This window comes from Dermacentor andersoni, chromosome 4 (genome assembly GCF_023375885.2).
Source record: "Dermacentor andersoni chromosome 4, qqDerAnde1_hic_scaffold, whole genome shotgun sequence".
Lineage (NCBI taxonomy): Eukaryota > Metazoa > Arthropoda > Arachnida > Ixodida > Ixodidae > Dermacentor > Dermacentor andersoni.
In genome coordinates this window covers 156,615,472-156,634,289 of record NC_092817.1, presented here as the reverse complement: position 1 = coordinate 156,634,289, position 18,818 = coordinate 156,615,472, and the positions used below count along the sequence as shown (strand labels likewise).

At 46.0% G+C, this 18,818-nt stretch overlaps 1 protein-coding gene across 2 annotated transcripts in view; it reads left to right on the top strand.

Annotated features, from left to right (window-relative positions):
• The window catches only part of LOC126537970 (uncharacterized), a 147,223-nt gene that overhangs the window by 89,818 nt on the left and 38,587 nt on the right, over positions 1–18,818 (top strand). For both annotated transcript variants that reach the window (XM_072287962.1, XM_050185084.3), the window contains one exon: positions 880–909. In XM_072287962.1, coding sequence (XP_072144063.1) covers positions 880–909 — 30 coding nt within the window. The remainder of the gene's footprint in view (positions 1–879; positions 910–18,818) is intronic.

Genomic DNA, 18,818 nt, shown 5'->3' with positions numbered 1-18,818 from the left:
CTTTACGGAATCCTGCCTGGTCCTTTGCTTGATAGAAGTATAAGGTGTTCCTGATTCTGTTTGCAATTACCTTAGTAAATAGTTTGTAGGCAACTGACCGTAAGCTGATCGGTCGGTAATTTTCAAGTCTTTGGCGTCCATTTTCTTATGGATTAGGATTATGTTAGCGTTCTTCCAAGATTCCGGTACGCTTGAGGTCATGAGGCAGTGCGTATACAGGATGGCCAGTTTCTCTAGAACAATCTGCCCGCCATCCTTCAACAAAGCTGCTGTTACCTGATGCTCCCCAGCTGCCTTACCCCTTTGCATAGCTCTCAAGGCTTTCTTTACTTCTTCCGGCGTTACCTGTGGGATTTCGAATCCCTCTAGACTATTCTCTCTTCCATTATCGTCGTGGGTGCCACTGGTACTGTATAAATCTCTATAGAACTCCTCAGCCACTTCAACTATCTCATCCATATTAGTAATGATATTGTCGGCTTTGTCTCATAACGCATAGATCTGATTCTTGCCAATTCCTAGTTTCTTCTTCACTGCTTTTATGCTTCCTTCCTTCTTCCGAATGTATAAGAGTTCCTTGTATGGAATTTTATTTCCTTAGGTGGCTTTAAGATCTCTTTTAAGGTTTCCAAAAACGAAGTTGTGCATTCAAATTTCTTGTATTGTCGTGTTCGTCTATGCCAAAGTGGTCTGAAAAGCTCTTTGAAATAAATTGAGCAATGACAGATATATATGGTGGTTTATAAAAAAATAATACGCGAAACTCTCATAAAGAAGAAATGGGTAGGCATTGTTGGGTTACTTCTGTCGCTGACGTTAATTTTCACAGAAGGCAGCAGCGCTTCTTACGTACGCAACATTTACGTGCTATCTTTGCAGATGAGATGTCCATGATGTCCAGTGAAATCGGTAAGTTGTATCTGCAAAGGTCCGTATAATAGCACAGGCAACTCCCTATCCTTTCTCTATTCGCGGGAGAGAAAACGGGAACGGACTGCTGCTCAGTGCGTAACTTTGTCGAAGATGTTATGTTTTTTTTTTTTTTTTTTTGCTGTTGCGCTCAAACATAGCAGATTCTAATAATGTGTGGACGATCTTGACAAGGTGAGTTGCCATATGCCACAACCGGTTTCTAACTAACTTCGATAATGGCAACCCACTAAGAACATTGCCTGATTTGTGTCCCAGAATCACCAAACACCAATGCCATCGATGATGAGCTTGCCATCGATTATGGATGAATTGCAACTGTGCCAGGCCACGCTCATGTGTGGACTTGCTCAGCGATTGCGTTCCTTGCGTTAATACAGGTTTACGTGGCATTAGGTACCGCGAACCCCTTACCTTGTACGGTGATGCCATTCAGGGCGCTGTGGAAGAGAAGGACCACGCGATTTTCGACAAGAGGATGCAGCCAGCAACGCCGGAGCCGTTGACGTGCCTCTCTTTTATCTTCACAATGAGTAATAGGGCGTAGTGCTGAGGACTTGACCTAGTGATTAGGATAGATTAGTACTAATTAGATTTACCTTTAGCAGTTAGGCTTAGTTTCGTTATACGGGTTGGCATGTGTTGCCGTAGCTTCGGCTAACGCTAACAGTGGCTCTCTCCTCCTTCCACGGGTGTTCTTAGCGCAGATTTTCTTCGTGTTTAACTATTTGACGCCCAGAATATTGCAGGACAAGATAAAAGAAAACGTTTAAATTGCTTCACACGAAATAGGACGTAACAAATCCGGTGTTATATAAAATATATCATCATTTGAAACGAGGCAATGAGTTGCTCCTTCTGAACAGCACTGGGTGCTTGCGGTCCTGCTACTGGGGCAACGCTCTGGAGCAATGGCGGCATGGCACAAGGCACAAGTGTATCTTTTACTTGGCGCAGAGAAGAAAAATGTGTCCAGGGGTGCGGTAACGTAAAGCTATTACAAATTGTTTTCATTACATTTAAGCAATGAGCCCACCACGAATAGTCACGCATTTTTCGGACTACCTGCTCTTCGTGTGTCTGTCACGAGACGTCCCGAAAATAGCGAAAACTCCCCATCTGAATGACGTGTGCACACTGATTATTCATGATTAAACCAAACGAAACCAAAATATTTATTCCTCGTTCTACACCTTTCTTTATCGTTAACCCTTTCCTATTGATCAAAGTTTTCTTACTGCTCCTATTTCTCCTTTCTGTCGCGCGACAGCACGAAACCTTAAAACAATCACCATGTCAAAGTGTTCATTTTCAAACTATTGCTTACATGTCAGTGGACGTGTACGCAATGGAAGATGTATTAATAAGCCGAACAAAACTGAACCTTTCAGCAGTAGCTCGAAGCTGCCCCATCCCGAAAGGAATAGGAGACGTGTGCCACTGCTCTGTGAGACTGATGTGTGGCACTGGCTGCATGGAGCTGCTGGGGATTGCGCATTTATTTCCGTGTAAAAAAATTCACGGGGCGTTATAATGCTCTCGAGCCCTTTCGGCACGTATACGTCCCTCTGCCACCCATTTTCGCTAATAATCCCCTTTAGCGACATTTGTAACCTGCCGTTGCACACTGCCGTGATTTTTGACCTACCTATTCCAAGCAAAGGGAAGCGGGCCAGTCCCAAACACCGGCACCATTCTGCTTATTCGGTTATCTACTTTTACTTCACTTGCCTGGCCCCACCGAAACCTCCTTCATTTAATCGTACTCCTGGCCTCTTGCCAGCTAATAAGAAAAACGAAGGAAAGGTCTAACATGGCTACTAAGTCACCTTAATTTCGACATTGAGTAATATTAAGTTATATAGGTAGTGAACTACCCATAAAGCAAACAAATGAAGCGTTCTTGCTTTGCTTACAGATGAATCAGTTGTGGACAGCAGCAGCAGTAAGTACCGCAACATCTCCGTGAAAATGTATGATTGTTTTTCTGGTCAGAAGGAAGGAAATAGAGACTGACTTCTCCTCAAAAGCGTAGGTTCGTCAGATCTGTGAAATGGGCTTTTGCTTTCTTTCGGCGACAAAGCATGGCTTATTGTGGTAATATGTCTGTGGTCCGGAGATGCAGAATTGTCAAGCAGAGTTACGAAGCAATGGCGGTAACAGTTTTTCTGTTAATGTTAATGTTTTTCTGTTAAAAGTTTAATGTTCACAGCCCGGCAGGAACATGACCTGAATTGTGCCGCAGAATTACAGAACAAATGATACCGCCGTAGATGGGCTGCCAGCTACGGGATTCATTGCATTCGTGCCACGACATACTTATATGTGGGCTTTAAAGGTTACATATTAGTGTGACGTAGAAATAAAGACTGAGTGGGAGGAAAAGAGAGCAAGCCCTAATTAAGAGCTTTTTCAAAAGAAAGTATCATAAGGTAGGAACACGGTTCCAGATAATTCTAAGCGAAATAGGCTCTTGCTTTTGGAATATGTCTTGGAAATAGGCAATTTCTATGGCATACTGCGGGGTTGTGCTTTTATCGGGTATGCCGTCTCAGTAGTTGTTGAAAATATGTTTTATTCCGTGCCTCAACAGGAAATGTGTTGACCGTAACAGTGCCGTGGCTCGCACGATTTTCGTAGACACGTTTGCTGAAAAGAATGCTTTGTTGCATTTCTCCTTAAAATATGTTTTATTTTTATTAGCAGTGGTCTGTAGGTTCAAAGCCAATGAATCTGCATTGAATCTTGTGTCGCCCTTGTGTTGTGTTACCTATTCATGACGGCTGTCTACCGAGAGCTTCGGTGTGCTTTCGACGAAAGTTTTTTGGTTTGAGCCTCTTTTCGGCAACGTGGAAAGACATCCTCTTTATAAATAAATTCCCGTCCCGTGCCCTGCTTCGCTCACGTTTTAGATCTTTGTTTATCTGTCTGCAATTGCCATGTGTGTTGGCAACACAACCCATGTCTGCGGAAAGACCTTCTGTCGTGCGATTCTACGCACTATAATTTGGGCAAAGGAGTAATAACCACCTTATGCCTTGAATCAACCCTTATGAAGTCGTGCCGTCACGCCATGCAGGCTAGTTTTGGTAGCCAATTGGCGAGGCAAACTTTACCCGAGTACCCACCCTCTGTCATAGGAAGGGTGTCGGATATTCTCCTCCAAAAGATAAAGGCTCCAAGTGAAAAGCTGACCAGCTTGCCCCAAAGATACCAGCCCGCTGCGGTTCCGTACGATAACAAGTTACCCGACCACCTTAAGAACGTTCGCACACAGGCATGGTGTGCCACATTTTTCTCAGCGTCACAGAAGGTAGCTGGGCTGTGTCCGCACGTCAGCCACGTTGACAAGCTCGGACGGCAGAAACAGTATACGAAACTCTAGGGAAATGCTCATTGCCAATCCGCTTCTGCGAAGGTGGTCGGTCAGCGAAGCTGTAGATGGGTTGCGCCTAATGTAGAAACCTTTGTCAGACACCGATCCCATGATGTACGCAGATTACGAACATTGCTGTTCAAGGTGATATATGACACAAACACACGTTTCAATGCACTTTAGAAAACGTTTATTTGATTTATAACATTGAAATAATTGCTGTAACTTCTTTTTGGTCATTAGGATAGAAACTGATGTTTTCCGTTCTTATTACACAAACGCTTTTGGCCAAAGTTAGATCGATGTGTGACTCGTGTACTGTATCTGGTTGAATAGGATCGTGAAAGGCATCATCATCATCATCATCATCATCATCATTAGCCTGGTTACGCCCACTGCAGGGCAAAGGCCTCTCCCATACTTCCCCAACTACCCCGGTCGTTTACTACTTGTGGCCATGTTGTCCCTGCAAACTTCTTAATCTCATCTGCCCACCTAACTTTCTGCAGCCCACTTCTACGCTTCCCTTCCCTTGGAATCCAGTCCGTAACCCTAAATGACCAGCAGTTATCTTCCCTTCTCATTACATGTCCTGCCCATGCCCATTTCTTTTTCGTGATTTCACCAAGATGTCATTAACTCGTGTTTGTTCCCTCACCCATCCTGCTCTTTTCTTATCCCTTAACGTTACACCCATCATTCTTTACGTAGCTCATTGCGTCGTCCTCAATTTAGGTAGAACCCTTTTCGTAAGCCTCCAGGTTTCTGCCCTGTGTCATTACTGGTATGACAGAGCTGTTATATACTTTTCTCTTGAGAAATAGTGGCAACCTACTGTTCACAATCTGAGAATGCCTGCCAAACGCACCCCAGCCCGTTCTTATTCTTCTGCTTATTTCAGTCTCATGATACGGATCCGCGGTCACTACCTGCCTTAAGCAGATGTATTCGCTTAGCACTTCAAGTGCCTCGCTACCTATCATAAACTGCTGATCTGTTTTGAGACTGTTAAACATTACTTTAGTTTTCTGCAGATTAATTTTAGACCCACCCTTCTGATTTGTATCTCCTGGTGCGTGAGCATGCATGCAGTGGGTCCCCTGAGTCACTAAGCAAGGTAATATCATCAGCGAATAGCAAGTTACTAAGGTATTCTCCATTAACTCTTATCCCCAGTTCTTCCCAATCCAGGTCTCTGAATACCTCCTGTAAGCACACTGTGTGAAAGTAATCAAGGCTAAACTGTTCCACGATGTTGGTCAACCACTGCTTTGTTTCCGGTTTTGATATTGTTACGTAGGAAGATGCAGAAGAAAAGCTATATACAAGTATATTTATCAGTATATACGCCACATTTGGCCAAGAGGCAACAGCCCGCGCTAGCTTCTAATCGTCGTTGTCGTCTTCACACTGCTCGCCTCTTCGTGATCGCAGATACTGTTCCGTAGCACTACCCCCGGCGGCAAAAGCGCCGTCCTGGAGCGACTAAAGGCCGGTCTCGGGAGCAGTGTAGTAGGCCTTGAGCCTACTGACGTGCACGACATCACTAGATGCCAGAGGAGAGGACGAGGTTGAACTCACGGGAGCAAATTCGTATGTGACCGGCGTCATCTGGCGCAGTACGCGGTACGGCCCTGTGCATCGCGAAAGGAGCGTTTCTGAAAGTCCGACGTGACTTGAGGGCGACCACAGGAGCACAAGCGCACCAGGCGAAAACTGTACGTCACGGTGGCAGGCGTTGTACTGACACTACTGAGTGGTTTGTGAGGCCGTCAGTTGAGCACGGGCAAGCTGGCGTGCATGGTCGGCGAAGGCGATGGTGTCGCGCGCATACTCGCTTGTTGAGATCGCAACAGGTGGAAGTGCCGTGTCTAGGGGCAAGGTTGGTTCGCTACCGTACAGTAGATAAAATGCAGAAAATCCGGTGGTGTCGTGCCGGGAAGAATTGTACGCAACTGTTACGTAAGGAAGGGCAATGTCCCAGTCGTGGTGGTCTTTGGAAACGTACTTCGACAGCATATCGGTAAGAGTACGGTTTAAACGCTCTGTCAGGCCATTGGTTTGAGGACGGTATCAGGTAGTCAGTTTGTGTTGAATTGACCAGGAACGCAAATGTCAGCGATAACTTTCGAGAGGAAGTTTCGACCCCGGTCAGTAAGCAGCTGTCGCGGGGCGCCATGAAGCAAGATAATGTCAGGCAAGAGAAAATCCGCGACCTCAGTAGAGCAACTGGCCGCGTGATAACGTATCGGGCGGCGTAATCAGTTGCGACGGCTACCCATTTGTTCACAGAGGATGACGAGGAAAAGGGACCGAGGAGGTCTAGTCCGACACAAAAGAACGGTTCCACAGGGACGGTGATCAGCTGGAGATGACCGAAAGCTAGCGCCTGAGGTTTTTTCCGACGCAGGCAGGAATCACAGGCAGCAACATAGCGTCGGACGGAGCGAGTGAGACCAGGCCATTAGAAGCGCCGGTGGACGCGGTCGTACGTGCCGGTTACCCCAAGATGTCCTGCAGTGGGTGCATCATGCATCTCAAGGAGCCTAGTCTGTGGTAGATGTTTTGGCACGACAAGCAGAATATCAGAGCCGTCAGGGAGGAATTTCCTTCGGTGCAGCATGCCGCGCTGGAGGACATATCGGCGAACGGATGCGTCGGTAGGTGTAGAGCGCAAATTCTCGATGAGTGCTGGCAGCGTAACATCTCGGTACTGCTCATCGGCGATGTTTGCGAAGCCAGACACGTAAAAAATGCCGTTGGCGGTAATACTGTCGGCGCCGTCAGGCTCACCTACCGGGTAGCGAGAAAGGCAGTCAGCGTCCTTGTGTAGTCGGCCAGATTGTAGGTGACAAAATACGAATATTCTTGGAGGCGTAAGGCCCAGCGACCAAATCTTCCTGTAGGATCTTTCAGTGAGCATAACGAGCAAAGCGCGCGGTGGTCTGTGACAACGGAAAAGGGTCGTCCAAATAAGTGTGGGCGAAACTTCGCAACCGCCCAAACTAGGAACAGACACTTAGGCTCAGTGTGGAATAGTTGTGCTCCGAGGGTGAGAGGAGCCTGCTGGCATAGGCCAAAACACGGTCGTTGCCGCGCTGGCGTTGTGCCACTACTGCGCCAATTCCGTGACCACTGGGATCAGTACGGACTTCGGTAGGCGCAGAAGGATCGAAATCGGCAAGAACGGGAGGCTTTGTGAAAGGTCTATTAGATGCGAGAATGCAGAGGCCTCGTTATCTCCCCACTGGAAACGGGCGTCTATTTTCAAAAGCTCGGTTAGTGGTCATGCTTTGGCGGCGAAATTTTCCACGAAACAGTGCAAGTACGAACAAAGGCCGATGAAGCTGCGCATATCCTTGACACACTTCGGAACAGGGAAGTGCGTAACAGCATGGATCTTGTCTGGGTCTGGTTGCACTCCGTTGGCGTCAACGAAATATCCAAGGACGGTAACCTGGCGACGGCCGAATCGGCACTTTGATGCGTTGAGTTGCAGAGGAGCTAGACGAAAAACGTCCAGGGCTGCTGAGAGGCGCTCGAGGTGCGTAACAAACGTTGGGGAGAATACTATAACGTCGTTCATGTAGCACGGGTGCGTGGACCATTTGAAACCGTGAAGAAGGGAGTCCATCATGCGTTCAGAAGTGGGAGGGGCGTTACACAGACCAAGCGGCATCACTTCGAATTGATAAAGACCGTCGGGGGTTACAAAAGCAGTCTTCTCGCGGTCGAGATCGTCCATGGCAATCTGCCAGTAGCCGGAGCGAAGGTCAATAGAGGAGAAATAGCGAGCACTGTGGAGGCAGTCAAGGGCGTCATGAATCCGAGGTAGGGGATACACGTACTTTTTGGTAACCCTGTTAAGGTGCCGATAATCCATGTCAAAGCGCCATGAGCCATCCTTATTTTTGACCAGTACAACAGGTGACGCCCATGGACTACATGACGGTTCAGTATTGTTCCTGGCAAGCACTTCGCGAACTTCTGCGTGAAGAACTTGACGCTCTGCCGGTGACACTCAATACGGGCGGCGATGAATCGGAGGGGCATCACCGGTATTAATTCGAAGTTTAACAGCTCTAGCTTGGGCCAAAGGACGATCGTTAAAGTAAAAAATATCGTGGTAGGAAAACAGAACGCGGTAGAGTTCACGAGCGTGCTCGGACGGCACGTCGGGCGCAATGGTTTTCTGTAAGTCGGCGATGGTACAAGTTGCGGACTGCGATGTAGAGGAGGATCGGATGAATTGTCGTCTACTGCAATAGATGCTACTGAATGATCCTCGAACAAGAAAAACTGGGCCAGAGAAATCCGCGTAACAGCACTTGTGTCGTCAAGCCAAAGTTGACCACTGGCAGGCAGACGCAATTCGCCGTAATAGATAAAACTGTATTAGGTACTGTGATCCAGTGTGCAAGGAGGACGTCTTGCATAGGAGCCACGATGTAGTGGCCATTCGGGACTGGCGGGGATGACTAAGTCAGCGAAAGTCAGTGCCGAAGGTGGCAAGCGAACGAAGTCGAATGGAACTGAGGTGACTGGGGTAGGGTTCAGCGGCATCGAGAACAGGCAGGTCAAGGCCAAGAGTACTGGCGGAACAATCGATGAGAGCAGACCGTGCGGAGAGGAAGTCTAAGCCGAGGATGATGTCGTGGGGACCGTGGGCGATCACTGTGAATAGTACGATTGTGGAGCGATCGACGAAGGAGACATGGGCGGTACACATACCAATTACGGGGGCTGTTCCGCCATCGGCGACACGGACAACAGGCGTCGTGGCGGGCGTGATTATTTTTTCGAGCTGTTGCGAAGGACAGCGCTCATTACCGACACATGCGCCCCAGTGTCCATAAGAGCAGATACAGGAACACCGTCGACTTGCACGTCAAGAAGGTTCAGATGAGTGGGCAACGTCAGTAGAGGATTTGTCGGCGTAGGGAGCAATGCAGCGTCCCCTGGAGGCGCTGCATTGTCTAGTTTTCCGGCTGGGAGCGGCGTCCGACGGGAGTCGGCGAATAGGTACGACGGGGCTCAGGAGACCGAGATTGTCGTCATTGGGGTGAAGGTGAACAAGAATAGGGGATGTTCGGCCCAGGAGAATCAGGGGCAGCATTATTGGAGCGTGCGGCAAAGGGAAGAGAAGGACCAACTGGGGGTCGATAGTAGGCAGTATAAAAAGACCGTGTCGGGGAACTCCAGCGTCTGCGACAGTGCCGAGAATTGTGCCCGATTCGATGGCAGTGAAAACAAATGGGCTTGTCGTCAGCAGTGCACCATTCAGATGGGTTGCGGAAATGTGGTGGGTAAGAAAACGCGGGACGTGGCGGAATCGAAGAAGCCGGGCTGGTATCAGAGCGATGGGCCAAGCAGTTGGTGTGAAGAGCCATGTTTTCGAACTCCTGGCGGACAATTGCCTGGATCAGGATAACCGGGACTGCAGGTGCGTTGGTGGGGCTGGAGTCGAAGGCAGCCAGATATGCGGCCTCGATCTCACGCCAGACGATCCTGGTAACATCGCCAGTGTTGTTGGGACGAGGAGCGTCGGCCCAGGAAGATGTCCCTGGGGTGTTGGGCAGACGGGCAAACTGCTGGTCAATACGGCAGCTTTTATCGAATTCCAGGCGGCGGTACTGTTTTATAACTGCATCCACCGTCACCCCGTTGTTGAAAACGCGCAAGCTGGAGGTGTCATCGGCAATTTCTTTGACGATGTGGGAAACCTTGTCTGACTCAGTCATGTGTGCGTCAACTTTGCGGTACAAAGCCAAGACGTCCTGAATGTACGAGACATAGGGCTCTATTGACGTCTGCACACAGCTGGAAAGCGCCCTCTGCGTGGCAAGTTGGTGATCGTAGGGGTTGCCGAACAAGTCTCGGAGCTTTTGCTTAAGCGAATCCAACTGGTGAGCTCATCTTCGTGCGTCCTAAACCAAAATCGAGGTGTGCCAACGATGTAAAAGGCTACGTTGGCGAGCATGATAGTATGGTCCAACCGGTTATTGCGGCTGACGTGTTCGTACAGGCTGATCAAGTCATCGACTTCTTCCGCATCTTTGCCCGGGAATACGCCAGGATCACGGGGAGCGGGGAGAGTGATGTAGGTCGTCGAAGTGGCTGCATGTGTCAGAGCCGGCGGAGTAGAGTTGTCGTCGGCGGAAGCCATGAAGGAAAGCTCGACGTACCGTCCACTGCGAAGCTCCGTGACGAGGTACAGGGAACATCCATCTCCACCAAATATGTAACTTAGGAAGACGCAGGCGAAAAGCTATATACAGCTATATATACAAGGAAATACGCCGCGCTATGCCAAGACGCAACAGCCCGCGCTAGCCTCTAATCGTCGTCGTCGTCGTCGTCTTCACACTACTCGCCTCTTCTTTATCGCAAATACTGTTCTGCAGCAATATGTCTACGTTGAAGTCTCCGACTACGACCACCGGTGAGAGATTGGTGGCAACATAGTAGCCAAGAGGGGAAGGGGAATAATTCTCATATTTGCCTGCGTCTCCCCCGTGTTGTCAGACTAGACGCTGCACGCAACAGCAGTGTCACATCGGGCAGGAGCTTTGCGCCGATCCTAACTCTCTTGCATGTGTAATCATGCGAACGACAATTAAAATTTGGAGTCGAACATGTCGGGCCACAGACCCACTAGAAGAATACTTCTAACTGATAGTGTGTAGAAACACGACTGCATATAACTTTTCAATACAACCATAACCACACTGCAATCAACAACAAGTTAATTATTCATTTTAGTTATTTGGGCTGCGGACAGCGATAACTGTCAGCTCAGTGTGTGTCACCCTGGCCACATAAATTATTTGCACAGATGGTCTTAGCGTGCCTCCCACAGCCTATTTTAAGAAAGCCATAAAACTTAGTTTTGAACGTACTGTATAAACAGCAGCGCTGCCGTATGTCACAGTGAGTGACACTGCTTAGCAAAAACAGAAAAAGCCATTAACATTTGGAAGCACTCCAATACACTTTTTATTGACGTTTAAAATAGACAATTAGCTCTCGATTAGCATGACAGTTGGCTAGCCTATGCACGTTTGGTTGATTGATAAATCTAATTCTCTGCCGTCAGCAAAATTCACGCCGATGTCAACCGCAAAGTAAAATGACTCGCCTTGCAGGGATATTTTTCAAAGCATGAATTGTAGATCTCCAATGTCGTTTTGTTACACCGGTATCTTGGTCTCATTACGAACAAACTCGTGGACAGCAAAAAGGCTGCGTTCCCCTCACATGACTGGAAGGACCGGCCTTCGTTAGATGTGCCGGATGTCGCAAGTCTACTCCAATATTGGAATGTATTGCTAGCCGTGTGTTCATGGCCTTAGTGCGCTCGTTTTCTGTAAATGGAATGTTGCGCACCTATAATATCTCATCTTGTGACAGAATGCTCGACAACGTGGTGATGCAAAAGATGGCGTAACAAAGAGAATGTGGAACATTCTGAACCGCTCTCTTAAAAGTTACGTTTTAACCATCTGTTCTTGTCTATGTCTGGTGTACAAGACTCTTTTCGTTTGGAACTTGTAATGATGGAGAAAGAAAGGAAAATGTTAACAGGCTGTCAGACAAAAACACCTGCTATTTTGCAGTAATCGCTTTTTCTTAATTGGAAACATTCTTGAATCTAAATGGCGGTGTGGTAATTTTTCCCCACGCGCTTTGTACGGGTATATAAAACCCCAGATAGATGAAATTCCAAAAAAAACTTTTTTTGCTGCCTTTCGATATAGGCCAGGAGCCGAGCCAGTAAGTATATTGCCTAAAAATTTTCTTCCTGGTTTAAGAGCTCCTTCCTACGTTGCCTAAAAAGTTACCGAGACCTCTTAAGCATTGGGAATTTACGTCGGCTCATCTTCTTCTGTTAAGTTATAATTTTTGTTCTACTTGTCACATTACCCATTGCAGTATTTTCAAGACCGCTCTTTTAGCAAGCGGTTTGTATTCATCACCAACATATGATTGTAGAGCTCCACTTCCTAACTATGAGCATAGAAGGAATGTAGTCAGTATTATTTTTTTTAAGTATAATGACCTTTGGTACTAGTCCCTGCCGTAAAACGCAAAGGTACTCATAGAAGGCGCAGACACTCGGATTACATTAGTTTCAAAAGAAATGACGGTGCATATTTAGAAACGAGAATGCAAAAGAGATCATAACATAACTCCGGAAAAAATAGTTTTAAAGTAAATCGTGTAACCCACTTGTTGGTATTTACTAATTGACGCCGATAAGTTCTAAAGGTTTGGTTACTTGAAGTATTTGAATTTTGAGCCTGTCACGAAGTTTTAGAGGACGCCGCCACAATTGCGGCAAATATGCGGTGTTGTTCATTTACGTTTTTTATCAGCCCACTAATGCAATGAAGCCCAAATTCTAACTCGTATGTTAACTGTTAAATGTGAACTGTTAACTCTTTTCCTTTCTGTGCAATATATCTACTCCCACCAAATATATTACTCTAATACACAAATGTGGGATCCTAAATTTCATAGGGAGCACGGCGTTCTTGCGCGTTTTAACATGTATATATGGTTTCGTGATATTTCGTAGCTTGTGTTTCGAGGCTAATGATTACTGCAGAAAGACAAGCTAGCAATTGCCAAGATGTGAAAACAATGCACCGACGATTACGATACTCCCTTATGGAAATTGGAGCGAGCCTCTGTACCTATTTTCGTTTCGCGTAATATCGACTGCCGCGGAAAACTTGTCTCGTGCAGCACCTTTCAAGCGGATTGAAGCGTGGCGCGACAGTTTCGCTAATCGGGGGAGCGCGAGAGCCATCGCGTGGCAGACGCGTGGGCGCGATTCGCAGCAGCCGCCGCAAGCAGACAGACCCCCGCTCATGCAGTGCTTTGGGGAACAGACGACGCGTAGAGAACCGCGATGCGCACGCTCCCGCGAACGGAGCGGAGGCGAGCGCATTGAGGCACCCTAACGACGGACACTGGCGCCATCTCGTAGCTATCGTTGCCATAGTCCGTCTTGCACGGCTCTACATGCTTTTCTTCTCAAGCTTCCGTCATACCCTCTTCCTCCGCTTTCCTCATGGCGCTCTCTTCGCTATCGTCGTCTTTCATAGCCAGCTGTACTCAACTTTCGCTCTCAACTTTTGCTGTGCTCGTTTGTTCGGTTGCGAGGTACGACGCCGAACGCTCGCCGCAGGAACGGGCGCCTAAAAGCTGCGCTCTAAAATTACTGCAGTAGCTGCCACTTGGCAGCTTCTACAGTAATTTACAATAGAATCCTACAATAATTACTGTAGAAGCTGATACTTGGCAGCTTGTACCGTAATTTTTATGTGAGATAGTGCACAAACATTCTTTCCAGTCAGTCATCTTTTCCACTTATGTTTGGTATTATTACCCTTATTAAGCTTGACTGGCCTTAATTGAATCTTATTTATTCGTAATCGTACCTTATTATTCCTGATTACCCTAATTATATTACTACTCATATTTCTTGATGAAAATTTAGCGTAATCGTAACTACATCTAGTTAGGCCTTCATAATCCTCTTTAGCTTCAGTATTTCTGATAAGCCTTGATAAATTTACTGTTAATCGAAATTACAGTAAATTAACTTATATTACCCAAATCAGTATTGATTCTGCCAAATAATTTGATTATGTGAACGAATAGCATCACTATTCTTAATTACCCTGAATCTTCATCACGATTAAGTAATTTCATCCTAATTAATCTCCATAAGACTCCCTTCCCCTTAAAAAAATCTCAAGGAATCTTACTTGGGATTTGTTTATTCTCTCGTAATTACTATTATTGTTGTTTCATTACTCCTAAATACACCTAATGCCTCTTCTATACTAAATATATATAGTTATAACCATAAATATAAGTAATCATATGTAGTCATAAGGCGTTGGCATAGGCACCCCCACAGGACCCCGTGTATGCATACCTATGGCGCGCATCGTGTCACGCGCGCTACAAAGGCAGGCGGAGAGATTGCCGAGGGAAGTAGGCCTAGCATCGATGCACATTGATATTAGTTTGCCACGGATGGTTCGTCCTGTCTGTGGGGCTTCATGTCATGTCGAGAAGTACTGAAGCTAGATTGATAAATCCAAGCTTAGTGTGTATAGAATGACTGTTGAGAGAATGACAAAATCAGTACCCCAAAAGAAGCTCGCATCTCCAGAAAAACGAAGACGCTCTACAGAAAAAGGTGCCATACAGTTTAGCTTACGCTAAAGAGGGCATTCTGGCGGGCTAGTTGGTTCATAGCTTTAGAAGTTTCTTTTAACTGAGCGAGAAAACGAGGACACGCGAAAGAAATACACTTCTTCCTCCTCCTTTACACGCCACTGGTGTGCCCGTCCCAAGGTGTTTCAATGAAAGGAACGGTAGCAGCAGTGGCACGAGTACATTTGTACCAGGCACGTGTACATTGCTCGGCAAAGAACAAAAAAAAAAAGAAAGAACACGCGCAGATACTTTCGTGGCCACGCTGGTTATATAGAAGGGTGTTAGAAGGGTGTCCGTTCAACGTGAACTGAAATAATCGAGCTCTTTTTTTGTTTTGTTCATAAAGAAATGCCAGCGCTTGCGTTTGAATTTTGGCGTCATAACACCGAACAGTCCATTACTGGACCAATGAGCCATCTAAGGCTCAAAAACCAAGTTGTTTCAGCGGTGGCTTCACTGTAACAGTGTTGAATCCACGTTGCTGTGTGTCCTGTTCTCCGTTTAAGCTCTGGCATGTCCACATATTCCGCCCCAGCATACCTTTCTTGCGTTTGAAAGCTTGTTGTGTTATCAAGTTTGTTATTATGCTTCAATCGCTGCATCTTGAAATGTATCATAAAGGCCTATTATTTTTAGTGAAAGCTGCTTTACTCATTACGTGAAACGGCCTTCTCGCTCATTCCCACTGTGGTTTATCTTTACTGAAGAACCCGTGGCAGCTTCATGTGTCTCCTGTTCTCGGCACTCGGCTTTGTCTGCGTGCTCATCGTGATTCTCATGGTGTTCGCGCTCGTGACTGCCGGTGGGTAGCCATAATCACATTTAACTAATTATGCTTAAGACATGTGGCATGATGTGCTTCGTTCGTGATGGCTCTTATGGTTGTCTTGGCACGCGATGCACAACTATGGCAACGTCGAGGGGCATGAATGAAGATAAAGACGCCATTTCGATGGCATTATCCGCAATGAAATCGGTTTGCGCAGTAAATAAAAAAAAGGGATAAGCAAATGATAAGTTACTTCTTAAGGACAGAGTTACTATATGTGATCGCTGTTATCCTAACATCAATGTTATTTTAAATATACATCAGCCGCTATGTGCTTTTTAGCATGCTTGTATAAATGCTCTGTATTAGCATGCTTATGCTCTGTACGACAGAAACGGAAAGGACGAACTACCGCTACATAAAGTGTTTACATGCGCAGCTGCTCATCTTATAGCATACATGTATATATAACAAATGGGCTAGTGGTAACGTGAATTTACCCTTGTCAGCATTGCTGGCTTATATATTAGGTAAAAAATTCTCAGTAAGCTTAGCATGACTGTGCGCCTTCTATTCGGGCGCCGCCACGACAATTAAACAATATCAGTAACGCTGAGTCGGTGATTTCAAGTACAATATTGTGGAGAAAATTCAGTAGAGAGAATGAAAAAAATAATGGGGTTTTACGTACCAAAACCACTTTCTAATTATGAGGCACGCCTTAGCGGAGGACTCCGGAAATTTTGACCACCTGGGGCTCTTGAACGTGCACGTGAGTCTGAGTACACGGGCGTTTTCACATTTAGCCCCCATCGAAATGCGGCCGCCGTCGCCGGGGTTCGATCCCGCGACCTCGTGCTCAGCAGCCCAACACCATAGCCACTGTGCAACCACAGCGGGTCAATGAAAAATGAATGCCAAAATATTCGCTGGCCCAGCCTACATAAAATGGAACAAATATGACATGTTTATAGGAGCTATCGTGCAACTACATTTACAAAATCTTTAAGAGACTTACTGTTTTGTACTATTGGCGCACGTCATATTTGTTTAGTCTACATGCCTAAACGTTTGAAATGTGCTTTAAATACTTATTTGGAATTTTCTTTTTGTTTTAAAGGAGTAAATTTGCCTTTGATGCAAACATGGATAAATGAGAATTGTGTGATATGCTACATACACATTATTAATTCTTGAACTAAGTATTAGAGATACATTTGGCCCCTGTAAATTATGAAACGTTATGAGAATGCAAAACCAAAACCTCAAATTTTCAGCTTCATCAGCATGAACAACGCAATAAATCATTCTGTACCTTTAAAACTGCAGCGCCATTTCGTTATGAGACGGCGTTTGCCTCGTTTCTACATACGTATCAGCTCCAACACATGACTGCGGTTGCACGGTTGCATACACTACTAGATATCTCAAAATTGAGAAATAAAAATACGCTAATCATAACGTTCTTAACTGAAATGAAGCGAGGAAGTTGTCCTAGCGAAATTATCATCCAAAGAAGTGAGAAGCACCGCCAGAGAAACTCGATTAACTTTAATCGGTCTATTTTTGTTTCTTCTTCGATTGATTCCTTAACCGCGAGAACTTGCTATATTTGAAATTAGCAAAGGCAAATTGCTTTGATATTGTGCCGGTGGATTGCTAGAAAACCGGGTGTTGTCATTGACCACTCTACAAAAAAGTGGTGGCTGCCTACGTCAAATGATTAACGTGCTGCCCATTGTCTCAAATTTTGCGAAACTGTCTGATGGACGCATACAGGAGGCTGCGCAAGATGTGTTCCAAATCCCAGCTTAGTGTATCGGATTGACTGGTTAAAGGAAAGAAAACCAAACAGAACAAAAAACAAAAAAATAGTGAGGACATCGAATTGTAAGAAACGACAATAGACATTTTTTGTGTGTTACTTTCGTTCCGTGATTTTGTTTTACTGTTCAGCAAGCGTTCTACGTTTATTAGGTTCGGCAGTCTATTTTGGCGGACTAATACGGCATCGTCTCGGCAACAGACAATCTCTCAGAGGAATGCAACGGCAATGGCAGTGTATATGAGTCGTACTAATGGTTTATGCACTTTATTTGCCTTGCCACAGGCACAAATGTGTCTGAAAAAACCACCGATGACATTGACGGTGGAGGCAGTGGCAGTGAATCTGGAGGTCAAGGAGGTTACGGGAGTGTGGGCAGCGGCTCGGCGAATAAAAGAAGCCCGACCAAAGGTTGGTACCGCAAGAACGTTTTCCGACACACCGCTCTTTCTCCGGGCACTTTTAAGAATAACCAATGATAATGACACAATATTAAACAGGCATAAATAAATAAAATTGACAAATAATAAGTGAAATTGGAGGTCCAACGAACATGCCGGGTTCCGCGTGAACCTAATATTTCGCAAGCCCTCAGTGGGACTCGACGAACTACAAGGTTTGATACACTATCCCCGTATTCAGAAATTCACTTCAACTTGAAGCTCACGCTTGGCTTCACCGAAATTATGGTTAGCAGATGAATGTGCGGAAAGCACCCATTGGATTTCCTTCGGCCCGGTGATGACAGGCGGCCCTTAGATCAAGCCGAAGATACGGTTAAAGTTAACAAGCATTTCTTAATAGAGGATAGGGCAGCAGCACGATGAAAATGAGGACAGAAGAAGCGCAAAATAGGCACCACGACTCTTGTCTAGCAACTGAGGCTTATTGCTGATGGGCCGACATTTACAGGTAAAAATAGGCGATTTGATGAGCAATATAGAGGTAACAGCATCAGAAAAATACACAGACGTCTGATGTCACATCTGGACAGTTATCGTCTATCACAATGAATTGTCAGAGTGTATTTAGTTCGAACATGGGAGAAAGTTTCTTATAAGGAACTCAAGTGAAGGTGAGAGGAGGAGCCGTAGATTTGTGTGGCATCGTGAAAACTTTTTCCCTGCTGAAATTTGGCATGCGGTTTTATCAAGGTTGCTCCTTATGGTAATTGTTTTCTCCAAACTGTCCTACTCAAATGACTGTCCTTAGAGTTAAAACCTAAATCCTGGCAAAGAACGTGCTCTGCGTTGTACGAATGCTCTCTGGGCTGCCCGTTGAGAGAACGGCTCTTTTGTCCGACGCACCCTTTTTACAACGCAGCTGCATGAAGTATACAACATTTCCTCAGCAGCTGGCGACTATCTGACGGGTTTGCTTAGTGCCGCCTCGGGCTACACTAGCTCATAGTTAACCAACTAGCAGACTAGTAAGGCGATTCCGTACAGAGAAGACGGCGACCACTCCTCTGCTTCTGCGAATCTTCGAATTTTCGAAAATGCTAAAATAAAGACTGCGAATTTTCTTTTTCTCTTCTCAGAAATTCGGCTGCATAACTGCCAGCTTTCTTAGTGTGCCTAGGTAGGTTGCGACCAACATGCGGCAGGAGGCTCTTTGAGGTCCCCGCATCAATAAGGCAAGAAGCTTCCACCCGGAAGTTGATTTCATGCATATGGTCACAA